The sequence below is a fragment of the Brachionichthys hirsutus genome, chromosome 6, assembly GCF_040956055.1.
Source record: "Brachionichthys hirsutus isolate HB-005 chromosome 6, CSIRO-AGI_Bhir_v1, whole genome shotgun sequence".
NCBI classification, from domain to species: Eukaryota; Metazoa; Chordata; class Actinopteri; order Lophiiformes; family Brachionichthyidae; genus Brachionichthys; species Brachionichthys hirsutus.
This window is the reverse complement of record NC_090902.1, coordinates 240134-267004: the sequence shown is the minus strand read 5'-3', so window position 1 is coordinate 267004 and position 26871 is coordinate 240134. Positions and strand designations below refer to the sequence as shown.

At 53.7% G+C, this 26871-nt stretch overlaps 3 protein-coding genes across 4 annotated transcripts in view; 1 reads left to right on the top strand and 2 right to left on the bottom strand.

The window, feature by feature from the left end:
* Positions 1-8998, bottom strand: part of LOC137895135 (TBC1 domain family member 9B-like) — a 12984-nt gene extending 3986 nt beyond the window's left edge. The window contains exons 1-22 of the mRNA XM_068740620.1: positions 8792-8998; positions 6786-6896; positions 6579-6697; positions 6277-6505; positions 5945-6203; positions 5668-5875; positions 5344-5592; positions 5189-5299; positions 4960-5110; positions 4672-4886; positions 4481-4598; positions 4168-4370; positions 3508-3720; positions 3331-3429; positions 3194-3262; positions 2863-3103; positions 2695-2787; positions 1391-1438; positions 1090-1143; positions 794-835; positions 522-616; positions 7-261 (exon numbers count right to left, since the gene is read on the bottom strand). Of these exons, the coding sequence (XP_068596721.1) occupies positions 7-261; positions 522-616; positions 794-835; positions 1090-1143; positions 1391-1438; positions 2695-2787; positions 2863-3103; positions 3194-3262; positions 3331-3429; positions 3508-3720; positions 4168-4370; positions 4481-4598; positions 4672-4886; positions 4960-5110; positions 5189-5299; positions 5344-5592; positions 5668-5875; positions 5945-6203; positions 6277-6505; positions 6579-6697; positions 6786-6896; positions 8792-8909 (3300 nt within the window). The 5' untranslated portion in view covers positions 8910-8998. The remainder of the gene's footprint in view (positions 1-6; positions 262-521; positions 617-793; positions 836-1089; positions 1144-1390; positions 1439-2694; positions 2788-2862; positions 3104-3193; positions 3263-3330; positions 3430-3507; positions 3721-4167; positions 4371-4480; positions 4599-4671; positions 4887-4959; positions 5111-5188; positions 5300-5343; positions 5593-5667; positions 5876-5944; positions 6204-6276; positions 6506-6578; positions 6698-6785; positions 6897-8791) is intronic.
* A 743-nt stretch (positions 8999-9741) lies between these two features.
* On the bottom strand, positions 9742-20264 carry rnf130 (ring finger protein 130). 2 transcript variants are annotated; one of them, XM_068740228.1, is made up of 9 exons: positions 20099-20264; positions 18726-19057; positions 15743-15934; positions 12789-13039; positions 12085-12156; positions 11887-11969; positions 11521-11617; positions 11241-11427; positions 9742-11144 (listed from the first exon to the last, which is right to left on the bottom strand). In XM_068740228.1, the coding sequence occupies exons 2-9, from the start codon at positions 18985-18987 to the stop codon at positions 11032-11034; spliced, it is 1257 nt and encodes a 418-aa protein (XP_068596329.1). In that variant the 5' UTR covers positions 18988-19057; positions 20099-20264; the 3' UTR covers positions 9742-11031. The 2 variants fall into 2 exon arrangements, with proteins under 2 accessions (XP_068596329.1, XP_068596330.1); XM_068740229.1 differs by lacking the exon at positions 20099-20264 and adding an exon at positions 19461-19550.
* Positions 20265-21315: 1051 nt separating this feature from the next.
* si:ch211-132p1.2 (proteinase-activated receptor 4) lies at positions 21316-26548 on the top strand. Its single transcript, XM_068740582.1, has 2 exons — positions 21316-21421; positions 25466-26548. Exons 1-2 carry the CDS (start codon positions 21316-21318, stop codon positions 26533-26535), a joined length of 1176 nt encoding a protein of 391 aa, XP_068596683.1. The 3' UTR covers positions 26536-26548.
* The last annotated feature ends 323 nt before the right edge of the window (positions 26549-26871 follow it).

The window sequence follows — 26871 nt, the reverse complement described above, 5'->3', positions numbered from 1 at the left end:
CTGGGCCTCGGCCAGAGCCTGGCACACCTGAGACTCACCTGAGTCCCCCTCACCGAGCCCCTCCTCTGTCCGAGGGTCAGGGGGTGGAGCCTGAGCGGCAGCGTCCTCCGTCCTTTTGCTGCCATTGTTAAACTTCTTGCCAACTTCTCCGATACGCAGCAGGAGGCTGGCGACGGTGGCGATGGAGTGGTAGAGCTGCTGCTCCAGAGGCTCCTCACTGAACATGTTGTACAGAGTCTTACACAGGTCAATGAACTGCTCCTACAGGTGAGACACAGACAGACAGGTGAGACACAGACAGGCGAGACACAGACAGACAGGCGAGACACAGACAGACAGGTGAGACACAGACAGACGAGACAGACAGACGAGACACAGACAGGCGAGACACAGACAGACAGGCAAGACACAGACAGACAGGTGAGACAGACAGGTGAGACACAGACAGACGAGACACAGACAGACAGGCGAGACACAGACAGGTGAGACACAGACAGGTGAGACAGACAGGTGAGACAGACCTGGTTCATCCTGGGCAGGTCTTTGATGGTCTCCGTCTTGGGCTCCTCCTCTTTTGCCCACATCCTCAGGTAGTACCTGTAGTCCTTCACCTTCTCTGAAAGCACACAGGTGAGTAGAAGGCGGAACCATCACACCTGAGTCTGTGGCTAACCTGAGACCCTGAACCCGAGACTGAACGAATCCCATTAACGTGCTGGGAGTCAGCGCTTCCACCTGAATGATGTCACAGGGCGGAGCTTAGCTTTACCCTTGATGTGCACGGAGCGTTTACCTTTCTTCTCTTGGCCTTCACCTGGATCCTTCCCCACCTCACCTGCACACAGACAGGAGCCGCTTGTTCACTCGGGCGTTCAAAACGCGCCGACATGATGTCCGCCAGGATGTGTCCCCTCTGGCCACGCCCCCATCGCCGATGTCACAGGAAGTGGTTTCAAGCTTTGTGTTCTGGATTAAATCCGACCAGTCTCACAGCCGAACGCCTTCAGGTGTAATCCCGGTTACCATGACGACGCAAACAAACGGACCGATCAGCGGAGCGACAGGTGTCTCGAGTAACAGGATACACACCTGCAGTCACTTCCTGTTGCCCCAAATGATCCAGATCAGACAGGAAGGAAGATTCTAGAGGGCGACATCACAAAAGAGGAAGAGGAAGATAAAGAGGAGGAAGAGGAAGAGAGAGGAGGAAGATGAGTGTGAGTGAAAGGAGAAGTCATAATTTGTTAACGAGAGGATTTTTCATGCAAATCAAGCAGATTGAACTTTATTCCTGAAGTATCAACACAGCTAGCAGTACTACAGTACTACAGTACCACAGTACTACAGTACTACAAGTACTGCAGAGTGGTAGCAGCCGACCGGGTTTTACCTCGAGGTACGTCCTCCGTGAAGAAACGCGTCGCCTCCAGAGCGGATTCTGCCTCCTCAGGACACAACGCTGAGACACACACACACACACACACACACACACACACTCACACACACACACACACAGAGACACACACACACACAGACACACACACACACACACACACACACACACACACACACACACACACACACACACACACACACACACACACAGAGACACACACACACACACACACACAGACACACACACACACAGACACACACACACACACACACACACACACACACACACAGAGACACACACACACACACAGAGACACACACACACACACACACAGAGACACACACACACAGACACACACACAGAGACACACACACACACACAGAGACACACACACACACACACACAGAGACACACACACACACACAGAGAGACACACACACACACAGAGAGACACACACAGAGACACACACACACACACAGAGACACACAGAGACACACACACACACACACACACAGAGACACACACAGAGACACACAGTGTCAGTGAGATCCGATCTCCTGTATTTGAGGATTTGGATCAGACACAGTTTGTGTAAGAATCAGATGAGAAACCAAAGATCTGGATCCAGCAGCGGATTAATAATCCGACCCCAGTCCGGCGGATTAATAATCCGACCAGAGTCCGGTGGATTAATAATCCGACCCCAGTCCGGCGGATTAATAATCCGACCAGAGTCCGGTGGATTAATAATCCGACCCCAGTCCGGCGGATTAATAATCCGACCCCAGTCCGGTGGATTAATAATCCGACCAGAGTCCGGTGGATTAATAATCCGACCCCAGTCCGGTGGATTAATAATCCGACCCCAGTCCGGTGGATTAATAATCCGACCAGAGTCCGGTGGATTAATAATCCGACCCCAGTCCGGCGGATTAATAATCCGACCCCAGTTCGGTGGATTAATAATCCGACCAGAGTCCGGTGGATTAATAATCCGACCCCAGTCCGGCGGATTAATAATCCGACCCCAGTCCGGTGGATTAATAATCCGACCAGAGTCCGGTGGATTAATAATCCGACCCCAGTCCGGTGGATTAATAATCCGACCCCAGTCCGGTGGATTAATAATCCGACCCCAGTCCGGTGGATTAATAATCCGACCAGAGTCCGGTGGATTAATAATCCGACCCCAGTCCGGTGGATTATTAATCCGGCCCCAGTCCGGTGGATTATTAATCCGGCCCTTGTGATAGACTGACTGAAGCAGAGGACGAGCTGACAGGAAATGACGCCACACCTGGTTTGCCTCCAGAGTAACCGTTACCTGGGGGGAGGTGGAGCTTGTACAGCAGCTTGAGTTTCTCCGTCACGTCTCCGTGATACATCCCACCTGGAGACGACAAGCAGGACCGTCACGACGAGAACCACGTCAGAGCGGTTCTGAAGGAGGTTCTGAAGGACCCACTGAGTCCAGTAATGAACTCTTTGAAGTTGACGAGGCCATCCTGGTTCTGGTCCAGGAGCCTGAAGAGGCGGGACGACAGCGTGAGGGTGTGGCTCCCACACACCCAGGGAGCGAGCGCGGCGAACAGCTGGGTGAACTGGACCGGGTCGATCCGGTACTGCTCCAGGTACGGCAGGCTGGGGTCGTGGCGCTCGGCGGCAGAGCTGCTGGAGCCCCAGTAGCAGCTGGTCATGTGTTTGGACTGGAAGGACAGCCAATCAGAGAGCAGAATTAAACCGGCCCACCAGCCCGCCCCAGACAGAACCAGAACCCGTCATGAATCAGGTCCAACCTTAAAGAGACAGTACAGCTCCTCCAGCTCCTCGATGCTGAAGGCCGACTCCGTCATCATCGCTCTCACCTGCACAGACACGCCCGTGAACACGGCGAGCGTGCTAATGCTAGCCGCGGCACGCTAACAACACCCACCACGCTCCTCTTGGCCGCGTCCTCCAGCGACTGGATGACCTTTAACCTTTGCTTGAACCTCATCTGCTCAATGACATCAGAGTGCAACGTGCCGAACCTCTGCTCGGAGAGGAAGAGGAGATTAGCGGAAGAACCGGACCGGGCCGGTCCCGGGGCCGGTCCCGGGGCCGGTCTCACCTCATAGGACGACCTGACGAGGTCAAAGACGTCGACCTCTGGCGGCGGGTCGTCTCCACACGTCAGCAGGGCGTGCAGGTGAGGGACGGGCGGAGACGGCGTCTGCGTATTCACCACGTGATCCAGGTACCGGCCCAGGATGGTCATGGCCTCGCCTTCATCACTGCAGGCCAGCAGGGCCTGCATGTTGTCATGGAGGACAGACAGCGCCACCTGCAGGGCAGACACAGGTACTGCTCTGGTTCCAGTTCAGTCCGTCACAGACAGGATGGATCTGGACCTAAGTGGGTTCGGATCCAGGAACAGGTGCTGATCCAGAACAGATCCTGGATCCTGGATCACTGCAGGCTATGGAGCTTCCAAACGTGCTCCTCACTATCTCAGTCGATTATTGATCCATGTTTATGGGGGGGGGGGGGGGGGGGGGCTCTATCTCACCACCGAGTTTCATCCGGATCGGATCCAGAATGGAGTCAGGAACAAATATTACATTTTAACATTAAACCCATTTAATAAACATCAGCTCTGGTGTCTAAAGGTACCAGAACCATCTAGAACCTTCTGGTGCTGATCCGGATCACCGTGTGGAACGAGCTGCTTGGGGGAGGTCTGTGCTCTCAGAGTTCCTCATTAAGTTCCCACACAGGAAGTGACACCGACCTGGAAGATGACCTTGACGCCCTCGTAGAAGAAGCAGTCGACCAATAGGACGGCGCTGTCGAAGGGCATCACGGAGAGGAACAGCGTGAGGAACCAGGACAGGCTGATGGTGGAGACCACGCCCAGGTCCTGCATGTGTCCGTGCAGCTGTGGGAGGAAGGCCCGGGTCAGCTCCTCGAACACGCCCTGATCCACCAGAGCACCTGCAGGGGCAGAAACCAGGCTGGGACAGCGCCCCCGGTGGCTGGAGCTCGGAGACCCTTAGCTCACGGTACTTTCTTCCTGTCCCCTGACCTACGACCCCGGTACCGACCTACGACCCTGGTGTTGTAGTAGTCGGGCAGCATCCGCTCGCACAGCGCCACCAGCAGCCAGAAGGCCTCCTCCTCCGGGCAGTAGAGCAGCAGCACGGAGGTGACGATGTTCATCGCCTGGAGGGGATCGGGTTTCATCGCTAGCGTGAACTGCTTTCCTTCGCTTTCACATGAAATGTATCCGGATTACTTGGCAGTAGCCGATGCCGGGGTTGCGGTGGGCGTAGGCGGTGAGGACGCGGCGCAGCGCCGCGATGCCCGTCTCGTTCTGGAAGGCCCGGTGCTCGGGCATCGAGCGGTGGAGGTCTCGCTCGATCTCCTCCGTAGCCAATGAGCACAGGCCGGCGGCCTGCTCCACGAGGTCGCCATAGTAACCAGGGTGGCTCGCCATTTCGTTCTGCGCCCCTGGAGAGGTGGACAGAGTGACAGGTGAAGAGACGGGACGGTCCCCCTGCGGCAGGAACGAAAGGACACCGACCAGAGAACAGCAGCCACAGCTCCCCCCTCAGGGCCTCCGGGAGCCCGTTCAGGACCAGGTCCCGGGTCCTGGAGGTCCGGTACATGCAGACACCTCGGCCAAACTCGGAGAAATGGATGTTCCACGCCTCCGCTTTCATCTTCTCCTTCATCTACGGAGGCAGGACGGAGGTCAGGAGGTCAGGAGGTCACCCCCCCGTCTGAGGGGGCTGGTGGGTCCTGGGACTCACGGCTTTGGGTCCCAGGTCCTCCGGAGCGTTGCGCTGGTACAGCTGCAGCAGACCCTGACTGGCGGTGGGCAGACCGCGGTGGTAACGGCGTCTCTCGTTGACCTCGGACGCCTAGGGACAGAAGACACCCGTCAGGATCCGCACCACCACGGGACAGGGACGGGCTCGCAGACTTTGGGTTGGCTGTAAGGGACAAAGAGGCGTACCGAGTGACCAATCAGGGACAGCGGGTGGGCGTCGCCCCGCAGGCCGTCAGGGGTTCGCTGCAGGAAGTCTGAGATGCGTTGGACCAGGAAGTCCCGGTCTCTGAGGTTAGCGAAGAGGAAGTTCATCTTGTTCTTGGTGCTGATGGAGACGGGACACGGCAGGACGCTGCTGCTGTCCGCCTTCTCCACAATGGACACCTGTGGAGCAAGGGATTGTGGGAGGACAGCGCAGAGCAGGACCCGTCCCCTCCGGCCGCAGGCGGGCCGGCTCACCTCCCGGAGGGGGATGATCAGCTGGCAGAGCCCCTCCTCCCTGCTGCTGAAGCAGACGTAGCTGCTGGAGATGAACAGCTGGCCGACCACGTGCACCTTTGAGAACGGCGCCCACAGCGTGCAGTCGGTGCGCCCGTCCAGACGCTCGTCCTGCGTCAGCCGGAACGTCAGGCGGTACCGCGCGTTCCTAGCCCGGGCATCCAGGTCCCTGCGGGAACCAGCCGAGGTCACGGGTCACAGGTCAAAGGTCAGGGTCCGTCCGTCCACGGGGGCGCACCTCTTGAGCGTGGAGACGTTCTTGAGGGCCTTGCAGGCTTTGGGCAGCGAGCGGTCGGCGGCGAAGGCCTCGTTGTCGAGCAGCTGGCGCATGGCGATGGCGGCGAGCTGCTCCATCAGCCGGAAGGCGTCGCCGACGTCGAGGAACACGGAGAAGAAATGGTCCGTGTGGCGCGTGCCGACGCGGACGCTCTCCGGGAACACCAGGGTGGAGTTCTTCTCCAGCTGGGTCACCTCCGCCCACTGCACCACCAGGGTCACTGGGAGGGAACACAGGAGGCGTGTCCTAACCAGCACGCTCAGCGGCGGCGCTCTGCGGTCGGCCGGCCGTACCCTCCTTGCCCAGCAGGAAGGAGTAGAAGCACAGGTGGTTGACGGACAGGTAGAGCCAGCCCTGCCTCGGGACCCGCCCCTTCCAGTAGCTGCAGGAGTAGTAGTTCACCAGCTTCTCCTCCTCAGGCATCCCGAACAGCCTCCTCATCTTCAGCTCCGCCTCCCGGAACTTCCCAGACTCCTCCTCCTCCTCTCCTCGCTGCAGACGGTTCTCCTCTGCGATGACGCCCTGGAGGAAGTGACACGCCTCCCTCGTTACCGGAAGAAGAAGAACCGGCTCAGTCAAACAGGGAGGGGCTTACAGAGATCTTTCCTTTGACGAAGGTGGCGACGTCTTCGTCGCTGTCAAAGATGGAGACGGTCTGCAGCAGGTTCGTCTCGAGCCAATCCCAGTGCTCCGTGATCTCCTTCCTGGACGAGCCTGCGAGACAGAGCTGAGGGCTAACGGCTTCAAACAGACAGGAGGCCCGACCCGGCGCCCCGGGTCCCGGGTCCCGGGTCCAGCTCACCGCAGGCAACGGTCCAGTAGATCTGGGCGTCGGCCGTCTGCAGCAGGATCCTGTAAGGAGCCACTCTGGCACTGGAATCCAGAACCACATCCAGGGTCCCCACCAGTAGACCTGAACACAGACCGGTCCAGGATCAGGTACCCAAACTACAGCCGCTAGCCAAACTACAGCCGCTAGCCAAACTACAGCCGGTACCCAAACTACAGCCGGTACCCAAACTACAGCCGGTACCCAAACTACAGCCGGTACCCAAACTACAGCCGCTAGCCAAACTACAGCCGCTAGCCAAACTACAGCCGGTAGCCAAACTACAGCCGCTAGCCAAACTACAGCCGCTAGCCAAACTACAGCCGGTACCCAAACTACAGCCGCTAGCCAAACTACAGCCGGTACCCAAACTACAGCCGGTACCCAAACTACAGCCGCTAGCCAAACTACAGCCGCTAGCCAAACTACAGCCGGTAGCCAAACTACAGCCGCTAGCCAAACTACAGCCGGTAGCCAAACTACAGCCGGTACCCAAACTACAGCCGGTACCCAAACTACAACCGGTACCCAAACTACAACCGGTACCCAAACTACAGCCGGTACCCAAACTACAGCCGCTAGCCAAACTACAGCCGCTAGCCAAACTACAGCCGCTAGCCAAACTACAGCCGGTAGCCAAACTACAGCCGCTAGCCAAACTACAGCCGGTAGCCAAACTACAGCCGGTACCCAAACTACAGCTGGTACCCAAACTACAACCGGTACCCAAACTACAGCCGGTACCCAAACTACAGCCGCTAGCCAAACTACAGCCGGTACCCAAACTACAGCCGCTAGCCAAACTACAGCCGCTAGCCAAACTACAGCCGCTAGCCAAACTACAGCCGGTAGCCAAACTACAGCCGCTAGCCAAACTACAGCCGGTACCCAAACTACAGCTGCTAGCCAAACTACAGCTGGTACCCAAACTACAACCGGTACCCAAACTACAGCCGCTAGCCAAACTACAGCCGGTACCCAAACTACAGCCGCTAGCCAAACTACAGCCGGTACCCAAACTACAACCGCTAGCCAAACTACAGCCGCTAGCCAAACTACAGCCGGTACCCAAACTACAGCCGCTAGCCAAACTACAGCCGGTACCCAAACTACAACCGCTAGCCAAACTACAGCCGCTAGCCAAACTACAGCCGCTAGCCAAACTACAGCCAGGTACCAAAACTACAACCGCTAGCCAAACTACAGCCGGTACCCAAACTACAGCCGCTAGCCAAACTACAGCCGGTACCCGAACGACACCTGGTACTTAAATAACAAGACCCAAGCCACGTTCTTCACTAAAGCTGAACTACCAATAATCCACTTTATTGTTATCAATTTATTTATCGACCGACATTTGTCTGGATGTTAAAACTCAGTTGCTTCGAGTAACGAAGTTCAGCAGAGTCCCAGATCTTAACGGGGCCAGTAAGTCGATCTGACTTCTAGACCCCCGGCCCCCGAACCAGGCCCCCGAACCCCGGCCCCCAAACCAGGCCCCCGAACCCCGGCCCCCGAACCCAGGCCCCCGAACCAGGCCCCCGAACCCCGGCCCCCGAACCCAGGCCCCCGAACCAGGCCCCCGACCCCCGGCCCCCGAACCAGGCCCCCGAACCCCGGCCCCCGAACCAGGCCCCCGAACCCCGGCCCCCGAACCAGGCCCAGGTCCCCGGCCCCCGAACCAGCCCCCCGAACCAGGCCCAGGTCCCCGGCCCCGAACCAGGCCCCCGAACCCCGGCCCCCGAACCAGGCCCCCGAACCCCGGCCCCCGAACCAGGCCCAGCCCCCCGGCCCCCGAACCAGCCCCCCGAACCAGGCCCCCGAACCCCGGCCCCCGAACCCCGAACCAGGCCCCCGACCCCCGAACCAGGCCCCCGAACCCCGGCCCCCGGCCCCCGAACCAGGCCCAGGTCCCCGGTCCCGGTCCCCGGCCCCGGCCCCCGAACCAGGCCCAGGTCCCCCGACCCCGTGCGACTCACCGGAGAGGCCCCCCCCGCGGCCGTGTCCTCGCCGTCTCTGCAGGATGAAGAACGGGTTGGCCCTCTCGGACACCCACAGCGCCCCGGCCAGCAGCACCTCCTCCGGCTGGATCCACATGTCTCCCCGCGCGACCTCCGCCGGGGCAGAACCGGGAAGAACCGGGAAGAACCGGGCAGAACCGGGCAGAACCGGGCGTCTCCGTCGAACTCGACCAAACTCCGACCTGATGTTGTTGACGTTTTCGCTTCGTCTGCTGACCTCGCATCACTTCCGGTTATGATGCACGTGGCCACGCCTTCTAAACGGGCTGCGTCGTTGCGTCACTGCAGCGGATGGATTATTCCATTATTCCAGACAGAAACGTTTTTCAATACCAAACGACGAGTTTTAAGATAAGCGGCCCGAATCTAAATCTAAATCCTGAGGACATGAAATAAATAAATAGCGGAGCTACTTATTATTCATTTTTATGTCTCTGTTGCCCGGGACAACCGCAGCGCTCCTTGTTTGACAGAGACCCAAGGGGCAGAGTCTTAATGCATTATCTTGGATTAAGTTTAGCCAACATTGAATTATATATTTAAGAATAAACACTTAAACGTCCCATGTAGACACGAAGGCCGCAGCCTGGTCGCTGCGCACATCAAAGTGGGGGCTGGGGGGCGTGGCTAAGTGCCTCCCTTTCACTTGTTTTTTTTCCATAATAAAATACAGGGCAGTGAAAAATGTGCGTCGTGATGACACTTAGATGAAGATACTACATAATAATACTACATAATACAAACGAGTCCATCGTGGAATGTGACTGAACCGATCAGCTGACAGGACAAGTCACCAGCCAAACGGCCAATGAATGATCAGCACCGCCCAGGCCGGCGCAGGACGCTTTCACTGTGTGAACCTGGACTGCTCCAGCGTGAACAGATCAATAACGTGAGACTGCAGCAGGCCGGAGGCAATAATGAGTTTAATGCCGAGGCAGGAACAGACGCTCCGCCCCCTCGTCCATCGGTACCATGTGACACAGAGACAGGCGGCTCACGCCAGAGATAATATTGATCGCTCAATCAGGTTATAGATTGTATAATGCTGTTTATATACTGGAGCTGATTATTACAGAAGCTCTTTAATACACTTTAAACGAGCAGTCCGTCACTTCAGGAAATTCTCTGGAAGAAAGGAGCTAGGCTAGCAGGAGTTAGCATCTCAGAAGCAGGTGTCCACTCCTGGGAGCCAATAGGAGAAGACGGACCAGGTGAGTCTGTTGGTAATCCTACGCAACAACGATAAACCCTCAAAAAGCACGAGTCCCTTGGATGAAGGTCCTTTCAGCTTCTGCCCCCCCCCCCCCCCCCCCCCATCTCAGTCTCTCAGTTGCAACCAGACAAAGCCCTGATTAGAAGAGCAGAGGAACGAGGTCGCCTCCCTGTGGAACTCCACCAGCAGTTAACACAGAGCAGGGGTTTAGTGAAATGTTGGACCGCTCCTTTAACAGTAACACCTCAACGTACGCGCGTTTCCTCCAGAGTCCGTCCAGAGGAACCAGGTCCAGATGTTCCTCTGGTCCCGGTACAAAGTACTGATCCAGATCTTAAAAGGACTGGACTCAGGTCAAGTTACAGATTTCCAGAAGTTCTGATATACAACTGACTGAACACAGAGCATCAAACAACACAGGAACCTGTGGGCCAGGTTCTCCGGGTCGTTCTGGTGTAGGTCTTGAATGAACTTGCAGATCTGTGGAAGCTGCAGAACGTCACGGAAACCTTTCAAATGAACCTTTATAGGCACAGAACCGAGAACACTCCTGACAGAGGAACACGAAGATCTAAAGAAGCATAGCGTTCACAGGAAATCCGGAACCTTTGAGATCCAGATCGAGACCATTGAGCCAAATATCGTTTTGGGAACTCGAGAATATAAGAGAACTTTAAGGAACGCCAGAATCTTCTATTCAAGTAACTCAACAAACAAGTTGAGGTTCTGGTTCTGTAATTCAGTGAAGGAGATGAAAGGATTGAGCCCAACTATGAGCTCTGAGCCTCCGAAGCTCCTCTTCTTCTGGACCGGAACCAGAACCCAGTCGGTCCATGTTCAGTCTGAAGGAATAAAAGATGTTTCAAAGTTCATGTTCTTGTTATCCACCCCTTCAGGTAACACCACCTGGACACGTCCTGTGCCCATAGAAGGGCGTCGTCTGTCAGCAGGTGTGGGGCGGGGCCTAACCACGGCGATGGTCTCATGACTTGTTCTCGTCGTAGAGGTCGAGCGAGGCCTGGATGTCCGGCGGCTCCACCTCACAGACGATGCTGCGAGGAGACATCGAGTTCCTGTTGAAGAAATGTCCTCGGCCTGCCGGGATGGAAGGCGAGCCGGTGAGCAGTGACCCGGTTCTGGTGCCGGTGCCGCTAACGTGGCTACGTCTATGACAGGGTTCTGCTTTCTTACCGGTTACAGCAATGGTGATGTCAGCAGGCGTTCTGGGTGTGGCCTCGGGATGGGGGGGGCTGAGCGGCTCCAGGCTAATGGAGGGCTGGTTACTTTCACGCAGTGGCGCCCTCTGGCTGCCGGAGGCCTGACTGACGCCCAGACGTTCAACATCCAGCACCACGCTGTCCATGCAGGGAAGACTGGTCTGAGGACAGACGCACGGAGACACGACCCACATGAGGGTTCATGAAGAACGTCCACAGGCACGGCGGCGCCGGCGCCGGCGGCCCGGACTCACCGTGATGCCCAGGGCTTTGAGGATGTTGAGTTTACACATGGGGCAGGTGCAGTGTTCGTTCAGCCAGGGGTCCACACACAGGCGGTGGAAGACATGTCTGCAGAGACATTAACAATGAGACGCAGCGCTGAGGGGGCGGAGCTACTACTGCAGACTGACAGACGACCACCACCGACATTCACACAGGCGATGTGGGTGAAGTGCCTTGCTCAAGGACCCAACGACAGTGAACACACGAGCAGGAGCCGGGAATCAAACCGCCAACCTATCGATGATAGGGCGACCCGCTCAACCACCTGCGCCACCGTTAGCCCTATCAGACTGGATCAGACCATGTGACCCCCCCCCCCCCCCCCCCCGACTCACTTGCAGGGCAGGATGCGAACCACGTCGTTCAGCTGGTACGCCTCAATGCACACCGCGCAGTGGTTGAAGTCCGGATCCGTTTCCTGCAACGCACAAAAAGACAGGAAGTAGTTCCCCCAGCATCGCCGAGAGCAGCAGAACTCAGTGACCGCTGCTATGCTAAGCTAACGGGTTAGCTGTTAGCTTCCTCCAGTTCACCTTGTCTCCTTTCTTCACCGTCCTCGTGGTCAACTTCCCGATGGCCTTCCTCGCTGCGTCGCCGAGCCGACGCTGAGACACACAAAGAGAAAGTCTGAGGACAACCGAGCCGCCGTCTAACGGGGAAAGACGCAAATCAGATTACGAGACAAACAGAGACGGGACACGGCTAGCTTAGCACAAACACTTTAAACAATAAAAACAAATGAATAACAACAATAAAACGCTTGAAATGTTCCTTTTCTTTAACAATGCTGAGGACAACATTTAGCCTTTAGTTCACTAATGGTGAATAAATACTACAAAGCATACTACTGTCTCTGCTCAGCAGTACTCACAGTACTCCTCCAGGGAGGAGGGACAGGAGTCTGAGACCAGGGCTACGCTACACGGGGGGACGATCGTCCTCCATGACGCTCCTCATTAAATATTAATGACTCATCCGAACCACAAGAGGACGACAGAGATGGAACAACTATGCTAACTTGGTGTTAGCTGTGCGTTAGCATGCTGGCTACATGGATGATGTATTGCAGGGGTTAGCAATTAGCAGACCTCGGGCCGAATCCGTTACTCTAAGGTGATGCTATGTGTGGCTAATGCTACGACACAGAGGAAGTCAACAGATGTTCTTCCTGTTACGACGGGCCCCGCGAGGCCGCCGTGAGGCTACGCAGCGTGCTACCAGTGAGCTAGCATGGTACCTGGCTACGGTCGCGCGTGCTCGTGTAGCGGATCTTCTGGATGAAGTAGAAGATGAGCCAGGCCGACGAGATGATCATGAGGACGATGAAGGAGATGGAGACGAAGACCAGCGAGCCCCGGTTGATGTTCTTGGATTGACCGCGTTGACCGACCACCACCGACACCAGAACCGTCAGGTTCCTCTCCAGGTGAGTCAGGATCTCTTTACCATACACCTCTGTGATCATCACTGCCACCGTGTCACCAGTACCTGTCCAGACAGAAGCAGGACAAGAACCAGAACTGTGAAGAGAACCACAACCGTATCCAGGAGGGTACCCCATAGCAGATTCAGGCCCAGGAGGAGGACCAGGACCAGGACCAGAACCAGAACCAGAAAGAGAAGGAGAAGTAGAACAATATGCTACATTAGCTGCAACATGCTGACTCACAGACTCTGTGATGGACTACAGCAACTACCCATGATGCAACAGTCCATCCTCCCTGCCACACACAGTACAAATAACTTTATTAGTAATGGCAGCTGATGTTTCTGCTGCCTGACACACACACACACACACACACACACACACACACACACAGTTTGAGGTCATAGTTACTAGACTATATTTAGAACTACACAATGATCCACAGGAAGTGGATCCTCCTCCGATCAGTATTTAAAGGAAGATTCCCACATTCTACAGCAGACGTTTCCCCCTGCTAACTACCTGTCTGTGATTATGCTAAGCTAAACTAGCTGTTTATATGTCTTTATGCTAAGCTAAACTAGCTGTTTACATGTGTATATGCTAAGATAAACTAGCTGTTTCTCTTATTTATGCTAAGATAAACTAGCTGTTTATATGTCTTTATGCTAAGATAAACTAGCGGTTTCTCTGTGTTTGTGCTAAGCTAAACTAGCGGTTTCTCTGTGTTTATGCTAAGATAAACAAGCTGTTTCTCCGTGTTTATGCTAAGATAAACTAGCTGTTTATATGTCTTTATGCTAAGCTAAACTAGCTGTTTACATGTGTATATGCTAAGATAAACTAGCTGTTTCTCTTATTTATGCCAAGATAAACTAGCTGTTTATATGTCTTTATGCTAAGATAAACTAGCGGTTTCTCTGTGTTTGTGCTAAGCTAAACTAGCGGTTTCTCCGTGTATATGCTAAGCTACGATGGTTTCCTGTTTATCTGAAAATGCCTGATGGACAGATCGACCAAGACGGACACAATTCTATTTTGACTCTTCAGAGTTGGATTCCTCCCTGCCCTTCCACCCTTGGTTCCCCTTTGTGTTGTCTTTTGGGTTCGTCTGAGGGTCCAGTTCTGGTGGTCCTAGATTGGGTTAGTCTGAGGGTCCAGTTCTGGCGGGTCCTAGATTGGGTTTCGTCTGAAGGTCCAGTTCTGGCGGGTCCTAGATTGGGTTAGTCTGAGGGTCCAGTTCTGGTGGTCCTAGATTGGGTTAGTCTGAGGGTCCAGTTCTGGTGGTCCTAGATTGGGTTAGTCTGAGGGTCCAGTTCTGGTGGTCCTAGATTGGGTTTCGTCTGAAGGTCCAGTTCTGGCGGGTCCTAGATTGGGTTAGTCTGAGGGTCCAGTTCTGGTGGTCCTAGATTGGGTTAGTCTGAGGGTCCAGTTCTGGTGGTCCTAGATTGGGTTAGTCTGAGGGTCCAGTTCTGGTGGTCCTAGATTGGGTTAGTCTGAGGGTCCAGTTCTGGTGGTCCTAGATTGGGTTAGTCTGAGGGTCCAGTTCTGGTGGTCCTAGATTGGGTTAGTCTGAGGGTCCAGTTCTGGCGGGTCCTAGATTGGGTTAGTCTGAGGGTCCAGTTCTGGTGGTCCTAGATTGGGTTAGTCTGAGGGTCCAGTTCTGGCAGGTCCTAGATTGGGTTAGTCTGAGGGTCCAGTTCTGGTGGTCCTAGATTGGGTTAGTCTGAGGGTCCAGTTCTGGTGGTCCTAGATTGGGTTAGTCTGAGGGTCCAGTTCTGGTGGTCCTAGATTGGGTTTCGTCTGAAGGTCCAGTTCTGGCGGGTCCTAGATTGGGTTAGTCTGAGGGTCCAGTTCTGGTGGTCCTAGATTGGGTTAGTCTGAGGGTCCAGTTCTGGTGGTCCTAGATTGGGTTAGTCTGAGGGTCCAGTTCTGGTGGTCCTAGATTGGGTTAGTCTGAGGGTCCAGTTCTGGTGGTCCTAGATTGGGTTAGTCTGAGGGTCCAGTTCTGGTGGTCCTAGATTGGGTTAGTCTGAGGGTCCAGTTCTGGCGGGTCCTAGATTGGGTTAGTCTGAGGGTCCAGTTCTGGTGGTCCTAGATTGGGTTAGTCTGAGGTTCCAGTTCTGGCAGGTCCTAGATTGGGTTAGTCTGAGGGTCCAGTTCTGGTGGTCCTAGATTGGGTTAGTCTGAGGGTCCAGTTCTGGTGGTCCTAGATTGGGTTAGTCTGAGGGTCCAGTTCTGGTGGTCCTAGATTGGGTTAGTCTGAGGGTCCAGTTCTGGTGGTCCTAGATTGGGTTAGTCTGAGGGTCCAGTTCTGGTGGTCCTAGATTGGGTTTCGTCTGAAGGTCCAGTTCTGGCGGGTCCTAGATTGGGTTAGTCTGAGGGTCCAGTTCTGGTGGTCCTAGATTGGGTTAGTCTGAGGGTCCAGTTCTGGCGGGTCCTAGATTGGGTTAGTCTGAGGGTCCAGTTCTGGTGGTCCTAGATTGGGTTAGTCTGAGGGTCCAGTTCTGGTGGTCCTAGATTGGGTTAGTCTGAGGGTCCAGTTCTGGTGGTCCTAGATTGGGTTAGTCTGAGGGTCCAGTTCTGGTGGTCCTAGATTGGGTTAGTCTGAGGGTCCAGTTCTGGTGGTCCTAGATTGGGTTAGTCTGAGGGTCCAGTTCTGGTGGTCCTAGATTGGGTTAGTCTGAGGGTCCAGTTCTGGTGGTCCTAGATTGGGTTAGTCTGAGGGTCCAGTTCTGGTGGTCCTAGATTGGGTTCATGCTGACCTTCATGTCCCATCTTGACCGTCTTGTCGGTGGAGTTGTTGTAGACGAGGACGGCCGTGGCATTGAAAGCTGCCGCCTTGAGGATCTTCTCTTTAAAGGTGCAGTTTCCTCTCTGCAGCAGCGCCACCCAGTGGACAGTCCGAGGAGGAACCAGGAAACGAGTGCTGGGATCGCAGCCCTGCCGGTCCAACCCTGAAAAGACAACAAAAACTTTTAATGTTCATTTAAATGCTTCTTTAATCCAACATTAAAGCTCCGCCCTTTATTAAGAGTGGTGACATCATCATTAGAGGCAAGGGGCCACAGCAAATGTCCTTAAACTGCATCTGTCCCTCGGTTTGTCCCCCCGGATGCTGATTGGCTGATCAAACCTCCAATCACCTTGGACATGTATCGTCCTCTTGCTGCTATAACTGGTACAAATAATGAAACTAATGGTACTAATATGTTTTTAAAATATATTTTAATATAAAACTTGCTTCATGAATATTTAGTACTGTCACTGAGCTCATATTAGTGCTGGATGTTCTGATTGTACTACTGACTACTAGTAGTACGAACAATATTCCTACTTGCAGTTCCAGTGAAGTACACGTAGCCTAGCGCCTAGCGCCTAGCGACGGGCACGCTAGCGTTGTTGAGGATCGCTGTATTGAACGATCAGCAGATGTTTGATCAACTCTATCGAGATGCTCCGTCCAGCAGCTGCAGTGTCCTCGGACGTCTGAATGTAACCCGACACCTCCGACCTTCATCCGATCGGCGGCCGCCATAACCTTTGCAGTGGTTCAGGAACACAGCGCTAGTTCTGCTACAAGCACTGCGTCCCTGGTCCCTCGCAGGTGAAGACCCGATCACCGTGTTTCCTGAACGCAGGTCTCATTCACTATGCAGTACCAGTACCAGTACCAGTACCGGTACCAGTACCGGTACCAGTACCAGTACCAGTACCGGTACCAGTACCAGTACCGGTACCAGTACCAGTACCAGTACTTTACATGTTGCAGTACTCTGTAAAATGCTGCCTTTTTCCTGTTTTATTTTTCTTAGGCTACTACGGTACTTCCTTCTTGTCCCCTGAGGGGTCGCCACAGCAACCCAACCGTCTCCACCTCACCCTGTCCTTTGCATCGTCCTCCCCAACACCAGCCACTCTCATGTCCTCCTGGGTCGTCCTCTCGTCCTGTTCCCTGGCAGCTCCAGTTCTACCGATATAGTCCCCGTCTCTCCTCTGGACATGTCCAAACCCTCAAAGTCTGGTCTCTCTGACCTTGTCTCCAAAGCGTCTAACCTCCACTGTCCCTCTTATTGTCTCAGTCCTAATGCTGTCCAACCTGGTCCCTCCCAAGGAGAACCTCAGCATCTTCATCCCCCCACGTCGAGCTCCGCCTCCCTCTGGGTCCAATCATCTCTGACCAGTCCAAGACTCAAGATCCCTGTACGGACCCGCAGCAGGGTCAGCGAGGTGGGTGGAGCCAAGACTCAAGATCCCTGTACGGACCCGCAGCAGGGTCAGCGAGGTGGGTGGAGCCAAGACTCAAGATCCCTGTACGGACCCGCAGCAGGGTCAGCGAGGTGGGTGGAGCCAAGACTCAAGATCCCTGTACGGACCCGCAGCAGGGTCAGCGAGGTGGGTGGAGCCAAGACTCAAGATCCCTGTACGGACCCGCAGCAGGGTCAGCGAGGTGGGTGGAGCCAAGACTCAAGATCCCTGTACGGACCCGCAGCAGGGTCAGCGAGGTGGGTGGAGCCAAGACTCAAGATCCCTGTACGGACCCGCAGCAGAGTCAGCGAGGTGGGTGGAGCCAAGACTCAAGATCCCTGTACGGACCCGCAGCAGGGTCAGCGAGGTGGGTGGAGCCAAGACTCAAGATCCCTGTACGGACCCGCAGCAGGGTCAGCGAGGTGGGTGGAGCCAAGACTCAAGATCCCTGTACGGACCCGCAGCAGGGTCAGCGAGGTGGGTGGAGCCAAGACTCAAGATCCCTGTACGGACCCGCAGCAGGGTCAGCGAGGTGGGTGGAGCCAAGACTCAAGATCCCTGTACGGACCCGCAGCAGAGTCAGCGAGGTGGGTGGAGCCAAGACTCAAGATCCCTGTACGGACCCGCAGCAGGGTCAGCGAGGTGGGTGGAGCCAAGACTCAAGATCCCTGTACGGACCCGCAGCAGGGTCAGCGAGGTGGGTGGAGCCAAGACTCAAGATCCCTGTACGGACCCGCAGCAGGGTCAGCGAGGTGGGTGGAGCCAAGACTCAAGATCCCTGTACGGACCCGCAGCAGGGTCAGCGAGGTGGGTGGAGCCAAGACTCAAGATCCCTGTACGGACCCGCAGCAGGGTCAGCGAGGTGGGTGGAGCCAAGACTCAAGATCCCTGTACGGACCCGCAGCAGGGTCAGCGAGGTGGGTGGAGCCAAAAACAAAACACAGTGAAAAGCTGGAAAGTAACAATTTTCAAACCGCATAATTTACATAATAAATAGAATTCTAAATATTAATGCTATTAATGCCACACCCCCTATCAGGGGGCGGCCACTTTCCTCTACTACATTTCCCAGCAAGCATTTCAGCAAGAGCTTCCCATCACTGACATTCTGAGGCTTCAGGCAGGAAGCTAGAGATCAAATGAAATCACTGTGTGTGAATTCAGTAACCATGGCGACGCATCACCTGTGAAGATGATTTGTGCAGGTCACTCACTTATACTTGATTTATGAAAGGTTTTTACGTCGTCTCCATAGCAACTAGAGGCTCTCTCGTGATGCTGCTGTATGTCTCAGCCATCAGTGTGAGCACGCCGTTATTGGCCACGCCTCCTTTACCTGTGATGCCGTTGGTCTGTTCCGCGAATCGATCGACCGGTTTTCATGTTTCCCCTCAGAAAGGGCTTCCAGGTTATTGCAGTCTGATGTGTGACATCATCAGAAGCTGGCCACGCCCCCACCGAGAAGGACCTTAATGCCCTTGTGTGTTGTGATGTCATTACCTCCGTGATGCGGCGCAGGCACGATGACGACGCCCCTCGTGTCTACTTTGGGGGAATTCTGTCCGTACGTCCCGTCCTCGCTGCTCATCATGTGGACGCCGTTCCCTCGTCCGTCCAGCACGGTGGCGTTCACCGTGGCGCCCACGTACTCCTCCAACATCACGTTTCTGTCAGAGCGGCCCGCCGTCGCTGAGCGGGACAGAACCAGGACCAGGACCAGCACCAACAGGACGGACACTCGGGTCCAGCTCTGGGACGTCATGTCGTCCTCTCGGTCCTGGTTGTCTCCAGGCCGTCAGAGGGTTGGACAACGGGCCCGGGACACGGCGAGCCTGAAACGAAGAACCATTTTGTTTCTGTCCCATGAAGAGTTCAATCGTTCTGATAAAGTGTCTCGTTTCTATTAAAGACAACGATCTTTGTCGTCCCAACGTGTCCTCGACTTCAAACGTTTACGTTGGTCCTGGTCCAAACGCTGGACTCGCTTCAACCTGTCCTGAAAACGTGTTGAATGTCCTCCTCGCATCTCTCACTGTATTCCTCGTGTCTCTGACCCTCAGAACCAGAATCAGAATCAGAACCAGAATCAGAACCAGAATCAGAATCAGAACCAGAATCAGAACCAGAACCAGAACCAGAACCAGTTTACTGCCGTTGTCAGTGAGGGTTCAGACTAGGAACGTTTCTCTGAAGTCCTGCTTCGTCTAACAGTAATGACAAAATACAAAAACATACAAGTACAGACACATCAGCAGCAGCCGGAGTGGATACACAGACGTGTACTAGCAGCAGTAAACTGGCGTCATCACGCAGTGCAAATGGAACAGTGCATGTCTCTAAATGTCTTTGTGTCTCTGACCCTCCTCTTCCTGTCTCTAAATGTCTTTGTGTCTCTGACCCTCCTCTTCCTGTCTCTAAACGTCTTTGTGTCTCTGACCCTCCTCTTCCTGTCTCTAAACGTCTTTGTGTCTCTGACCCTCCTCTTCCTGTCTCTAAATGTCTTTGTGTCTCTGACCCTCCTCTTCCCGTCTCTAAATGTCTTTGTGTCTCTGACCCTCCTCTTCCTGTCTCTAAACGTCTTTGTGTCTCTGACCCTCCTCTTCCTGTCTCTAAATGTCTTTGTGTCCCTGACCCTCCTCTTCCTGTCTCTAAATGTCTCCCACGGTTTTTTCCCCCTGGGTTCAGACTGTCAGGAGACAGACAGTTTTGTCATAAAGCTCCAGCATCATCATCATCATCATCATCATCATCGGTCCAACATCTGGACCTCCGGTCCGCCATGTCCCCGGCTCGTCCCCGGTCCCACCGTGACTCAGTGTTTACGCGCGGCTTGGCGGCGGCGCTCTGAGCCGCTTCGATCCGCTTTGTCTTACCGTCTGCAGGCGGGCGGCCCCCCCGGTCGACCGACGCCCGCTGCCCCCGCGCGCCTCCGGTCGGCCCCCGCTGGGTGTCTGACGGGGCTCGGTGCGAAGACGAACGCGGTTCCTCCGGTTGTTCGGCGCCTGATTCGGTTTTACTTCCTCTGGTCCGGAGGCGCGCGTCACGTCGCTCCGTTTCAGTTTGGGTCGCACTGCGCACGCGCAGAGCCACGGCACGAGGAGGCGGCGACGGGACGCGCGTGCATACCTTATGTTTTGATACCTGACGTGGGACCGTCACCCGGTTCTGGTTCCGGTTCTGGTTCTGGTTCTGGTTCTGGTTCCGGTTCTGGCTCTGATCACGAAGGCGAAATAATAAAGACGTTTATCCAGTTCCTGATGGGAACAATAACACAGAGTAGTACTACAAGTACAATAACACAAAGTAGTACTACAAGTACAATAACACAGAGTAGTACTACAAGTACAATAACACAGAGTAGTGATACAAGTACAATAACACAGAGTAGTGATACAAGTACAATAACACAGAGTAGTACTACAAGTACAATAACACAGAGTAGTACTACAAGTAGTACAGAACAGGATAGAAATACTTTATTTATCACAGACCTTCATGGGAAATTATTTTAGAAACTAATGAATTTTAGTAATAATAGTGATAGTGCTCTAATATTACCAGCAGTAGTACTAGTATAAAGTACTACTGCTGTATGCTCCTCCCATCTCTTCTTCTTCTTGAAACAGAACAACGATCTGCTCAAAGTGGGCGGGGCCACTCGCCCCCCATCCATCCAGAAACAGGAAAGCTGCTTATCAGAAATCGGAAGAGGAACGTTGAACATCTCACAGCTGATTGGCTCAGAGAACAGTCAGCACACACACGCACACACACACGTCTGGACTCCATCATTGGACGAGGCGACTCAGTACCAGCAGCTCTGAGATCAGATAACACACGCCCACCACTGAGACGCGCAGGACAGGTAGTATTACTACTACTACTACTAATACCACTAGTACTACTGACTCTACTACAGCTACTGCAATAATAAAGTACCAGTACTACTCAGTTCACAGAGTGTTGAAGGAAAAGGAGAAAGAGCTGCTGCTGTCGACAGAACCAGAACCAGAACCAGAACCAGAACCAGAACCAGAACAAGAACCAGAACCAGAACCAGAACAAGAACTAGTACTAGTACTAGAACAAGATGGGGAACTTCTTTTGGATTCTGGTCTTCATTTCTCTGCTCTCGTCTGTCTGCAACGTTTCTCCTCCTTCTACTTTGGAAGAAGAATGTTCCGGCATGTCTCTCCGTAAGTCTTCCTCCTCCTCCTCCTCCTCCTCGAGAACACAAGCAGGTAGAGACAGGCTGGATCCTCACAGCGGGTTTCAGATGGGGAGGGGTTCCAGATCAGGCTGGGTTCCAGATCAGGCTGGGTTCCAGATCAGGCTGGGTTCCAGATCAGGCTGGGTTCCAGATCAGGCTGGGTTCCAGATCAGGCTGGGTTCTGATGTTTATCTCACACTCCGACTGTTTCCTGTTTATCTCAGCTGTAAACAGAGTGACATCACTGCTGCAGTACCAGCCCATTCTGGATAGGGTGGGGGCGGTGTTCTAGTGTGAGCAGTGAAAGGTTCTAGTGTGAGCAGTGAAAGGTTCTAGTGTGAGCAGTGAAAGGTTCTAGTGTGAGCAGTGTAGGGTTCTAGTGTGAGCAGTGAAAGGTTCTAGTGTGAGCAGTGAAAGGTTCTAGTGTGAGCAGTGAAAGGTTCTAGTTGAGCAGTGAAAGGTTCTAGTGTGAGCAGTGAAAGGTTCTACTTGAGCAGTGAAAGGTTCTAGTGTGAGCAGTGAAAGGTTCTAGTGTGAGCAGTGAAAGGTTCTAGTGTGAGCAGTGAAAGGTTCTAGTGTGAGCAGTGTAGGGTTCTAGTGTGAGCAGTGAAAGGTTCTAGTGTGAGCAGTGAAAGGTTCTAGTGTGAGCAGTGAAAGGTTCTAGTGTGAGCAGTGAAAGGTTCTAGTTGAGCAGTGAAAGGTTCTAGTGTGAGCAGTGAAAGGTTCTAGTTGAGCAGTGAAAGGTTCTAGTGTGAGCAGTGAAAGGTTCTACTTGAGCAGTGAAAGGTTCTAGTGTGAGCAGTGAAAGGTTCTAGTGTGAGCAGTGAAAGGTTCTAGTGTGAGCAGTGAAATGCTCTAGTGTGAGCAGTGTAGGGTTCTAGTGTGAGCAGTGAAAGGTTCTAGTGTGAGCAGTGAAAGGTTCTAGTGTGAGCAGTGAAAGGTTCTAGTGTGAGCAGTGTAGGGTTCTAGTGTGAGCAGTGAAAGGTTCTAGTGTGAGCAGTGAAAGGTTCTAGTGTGAGCAGTGAAAGGTTCTAGTTGAGCAGTGAAAGGTTCTAGTGTGAGCAGTGAAAGGTTCTAGTTGAGCAGTGAAAGGTTCTAGTGTGAGCAGTGAAAGGTTCTACTTGAGCAGTGAAAGGTTCTAGTGTGAGCAGTGAAAGGTTCTAGTGTGAGCAGTGAAAGGTTCTAGTGTGAGCAGTGAAATGCTCTAGTGTGAGCAGTGTAGGGTTCTAGTGTGAGCAGTGAAAGGTTCTAGTGTGAGCAGTGAAAGGTTCTAGTGTGAGCAGTGTAGGCTTCTAGTGTGAGCAGTGAAAGGTTCTAGTGTGAGCAGTGAAAGGTTCTAGTGTGAGCAGTGTAGGGTTCTAGTGTGAGCAGTGAAAGGTTCTAATGTGAGCAGTGTAGGGTTCTAGTGTGAGCAGTGAAAGGTTCTAGTGTGAGCAGTGAAAGGTTCTAGTGTGAGCAGTGTAGGGTTCTAGTGTGAGCAGTGAAAGGTTCTAGTGTGAGCAGTGAAAGGTTCTAGTGTGAGCAGTGAAAGGTTCTAGTGTGAGCAGTGAAAGGTTCTAGTGTGAGCAGTGAAAGGTTCTAGTGTGAGCAGTGAAAGGTTCTAGTGTGAGCAGTGTAGGGTTCTAGTGTGAGCAGTGAAAGGTTCTAGTGTGAGCAGTGTAGGGTTCTAGTGTGAGCAGTGAAAGGTTCTAGTGTGAGCAGTGTAGGCTTCTAGTGTGAGCAGTGAAAGGTTCTAGTGTGAGCAGTGTAGGGTTCTAGTGTGAGCAGTGAAAGGTTCTAGTGTGAGCAGTGAAAGGTTCTAGTGTGAGCAGTGAAAGGTTCTAGTGTGAGCAGTGAAAGGTTCTAGTTGAGCAGTGAAAGGTTCTAGTTGAGCAGTGAAAGGTTCTAGTGTGAGCAGTGAAAGGTTCTAGTGTGAGCAGTGAAAGGTTCTAGTGTGAGCAGTGAAAGGCTCTAGTGTGAGCAGTGTAGGGTTCTAGTGTGAGCAGTGAAAGGTTCTAGTGTGAGCAGTGAAAGGTTCTAGTGTGAGCAGTGTAGGGTTCTAGTGTGAGCAGTGAAAGGTTCTAGTGTGAGCAGTGAAAGGTTCTAGTGTGAGCAGTGTAGGGTTCTAGTGTGAGCAGTGAAAGGTTCTAGTGTGAGCAGTGAAAGGTTCTAGTGTGAGCAGTGTAGGGTTCTAGTGTGAGCAGTGAGAGGCTCTAGTGTGAGCAGTGAAAGGTTCTAGTTGAGCAGTGAAAGGTTCTAGTTGAGCAGTGAAAGGTTCTAGTGTGAGCAGTGAAAGGTTTTAGTGTGAGCAGTGAAAGGTTCTACTTGAGCAGTGAAAGGTTCTAGTTGAGCAGTGAAAGGTTCTAGTGTGAGCAGTGAAAGGTTCTAGTGTGAGCAGTGAAAGGTTCTAGTTGAGCAGTGAAAGGTTCTAGTTGAGCAGTGTAGGGTTCTAGTGTGAACAGTGAAAGGTTCTAGTTGAGTTGTGTATGGTGCTAGTTGAGCTGTGAAGGGTTCTAGTTGAGTTGTGTATTGTACTAGTTGAACTGTGAAAGGTTCTAGTGTGAGCAGTGAAAGGTTCTAGTTGAGCTGTGAAGGGTTCTAGTTGAGCTGTGTAGGGTTCTAGTTGAACTGTGAATGGTTCTAGTTGAGCTGTGAAAGGTTCTAGTTGAGCTGTGTAGGGTTCTAGTTGAACTGTGTAGGGTTCTAGTTGAACTGTGAATGGTTCTAGTTGAGTTGTGTATGGTTCTAGTTGAACTGTGAAGGGTTCTAGTTGAACTGTGTAGGGTTCTAGTTGAACTGTGAATGGTTCTAGTTGAGCTGTGTAGGGTTCTATTTGAACTGTGAATTGTTCTAGTTGAGTTGTGTATGGTTCTAGTTGAACTGTGAATGGTTCTAGTTGAGTTGTGTATGGTTCTAGTTGAGCTGTGAATGGTTCTAGTTGAACTGTGAATTGTTCTAGTTGAGTTGTGTATGGTTCTAGTTGAGCTGTGAAGGGTTCTAGTTGAGCTGTGAATGGTTCTAGTTGAGTTGTGTATGGTTCTGGTTGAGCTGTGAAGGGTTCTAGTTGAGCTGTGAATGGTTCTAGTTGAGCTCTCAAGGGATCTTGTGTGTGTGTGCGTGCTTGCGCGCAGCAGTTGGGCGTCGCACTTTCAGGCAGGTTCGATCAGAAATATTGATCAATTCAGAATGTTAAACAGGAGATGTCCTCTAGAGGGAGGCAGAACCACAGGAACGTAATCCTGATCGGATCAGTTCTGTCTGAACCAATCATCTCTTTTCATTTGAGATCAATACAATGTGATTTGAACATTTGGTGTTTGCTCACCTGAGAATCAAACCTTTAATAACACGGAACCCAAATCAATGGTTCCCCCTCACTGGTCATGTGACATCAGGTTCAGCCAATGACAAGAAGTCAAAGCATCAAAACAGGATGGACTGCTGGTCCACTGTGTGTTCTGGTCTGATGTGGTCTCTGCAGACCTACAGGCCTGATGTGGTCTCTGCAGACCTACAGGCCTGATGTGGTCTCTGCAGACCGACAGGCCTGATGTGGTCTCTCCAGACCGACAGGCCTGATGTGGTCTCTGCAGACCGACAGGCCTGATGTGGTCTCTGCAGACCTACAGGCCTGATGTGGTCTCTCCAGACCTACAGGCCTGATGTGGTCTCTCCAGACCGACAGGCCTGATGTGGTCTCTGCAGACCGACAGGCCTGATGTGGTCTCTGCAGACCTACAGGCCTGATGTGGTCTCTGCAGACCGACAGGCCTGATGTGGTCTCTCCAGACCGACAGGCCTGATGTGGTCTCTGCAGACCGACAGGCCTGATGTGGTCTCTGCAGACCTACAGGCCTGATGTGGTCTCTGCAGACCTACAGGCCTGATGTGGTCTCTGCAGACCGACAGGCCTGATGTGGTCTCTGCAGACCTACAGGCCTGATGTGGTCTCTGCAGACCGACAGGCCTGATGTGGTCTCTGCAGACCGACAGGCCTGATGTGGTCTCTGCAGGTCTAAAGACAGCCCGAGGTGCTTTCTGGTCTCTGCAGGTCTGCGGGCGTTCCGCTTGAAGACCACCTGTAACTTCACCACTTTGAAGGAGAAGCAGCTGAAGGAGATCCAGGCTCCGACCACCAACCTCTACATCCCGGTCCTCTACCTGCTGGTCTTCGTTGTGGGTCTGCCGTCCAACCTGCTGGTTCTGTGGGTCCTGGTGTTCCGGACCGAACCGCTGCCGTCCGTCACGCTGCTCGTCAACCTGACGGTGGCGGACGTCCTGCTGCTGCTGGCGCTGCCGTTCCGCATGGCGTACCACTTCCGGGGGAACCGGTGGGAACTGGGCGAGCCGTTGTGCCGCGTGGTCACGGCCGTGTTCTACGGTAACATGTACGGTTCTGTCCTGGTCCTGGCCCTGGTGTCCGTGGACCGCTACCTGGCGCTGGTTCGCCCGTTCCGCGCCCTGGTGCTGCGCGGCCGGCGGACGTCTCTGTACATGACGGCGGCGGTGTGGACCGTGGTTCTGGCCGCCATGCTGCCGCTGCTGGTGTCGCGGCAGACCTACTTCCTGGACGAGCTGCAGATCACCACCTGTCACGACGCCCTACCTGAGGAGGAGCAGCAGACCTACTTCCTGCCCTACTTCGCCACCTTGTTCACGCTCTGCTTCCTGTTGCCCTTCGCCGTCATGCTGTTCTGTAATGGAGCCGTGCTACGCAGCCTGCTGACTGAAGGGCGGCGCTACGCTCACGCCATCCGGGTCATCGTCCTCGTCCTGCTCGTCTCCATCGTGTGTCTGTTGCCCAGCAACGTCCTCCTCCTCCTCACCTATGCTGACAGCTGGCTGGACGGCGACGGCGAGGACATCTACGTCCCCTACATGGTTAGCTTAGCAGTTAGCACCTTCAACAGCTGCGTCGATCCCTTCATCTTCTATTTCATCTCCGTGGAGTTCAGGGAGAAGACCAGGGGCGTCCTCTGTTGCCTTGGCGACTCAGAGGACGAGCCGTCTTCTATGGGGAACGTGATCTACTCTTCAGCTTCGTCAGGTCTGAGGTCAAAGGTCACCATGCTGACCAGTCAGCGTGAGACGGCACAAATACCAACGATTCCTTCCTGCTAGATTTAAATCATGTAAACAGACTAAAAATAATAAAACTCTGTCACCATGACGACACGTCTGTCTCAACATGTATGCGGTTTTCCTTCTGGCTGTAATGGTCACATGTTTAACGTCATCCAATCAGATTCTAGATCTCCATCAGGGATGCTGATGGTGTGTTCATTCCAACAGAACCTCCTACAGGTTCTGGGTCAGGCTCCACCTACAGGTTCTGGGTCAGGAACCACCTGCAGGTTCTGGGTCAGGAACCACCTACAGGTTCTGGGTCAGGCTCCACCTACAGGTTCTGGGTCAGGCTCCACCTACAGGTTCTGGGTCAGGCTCCACCTACAGGTT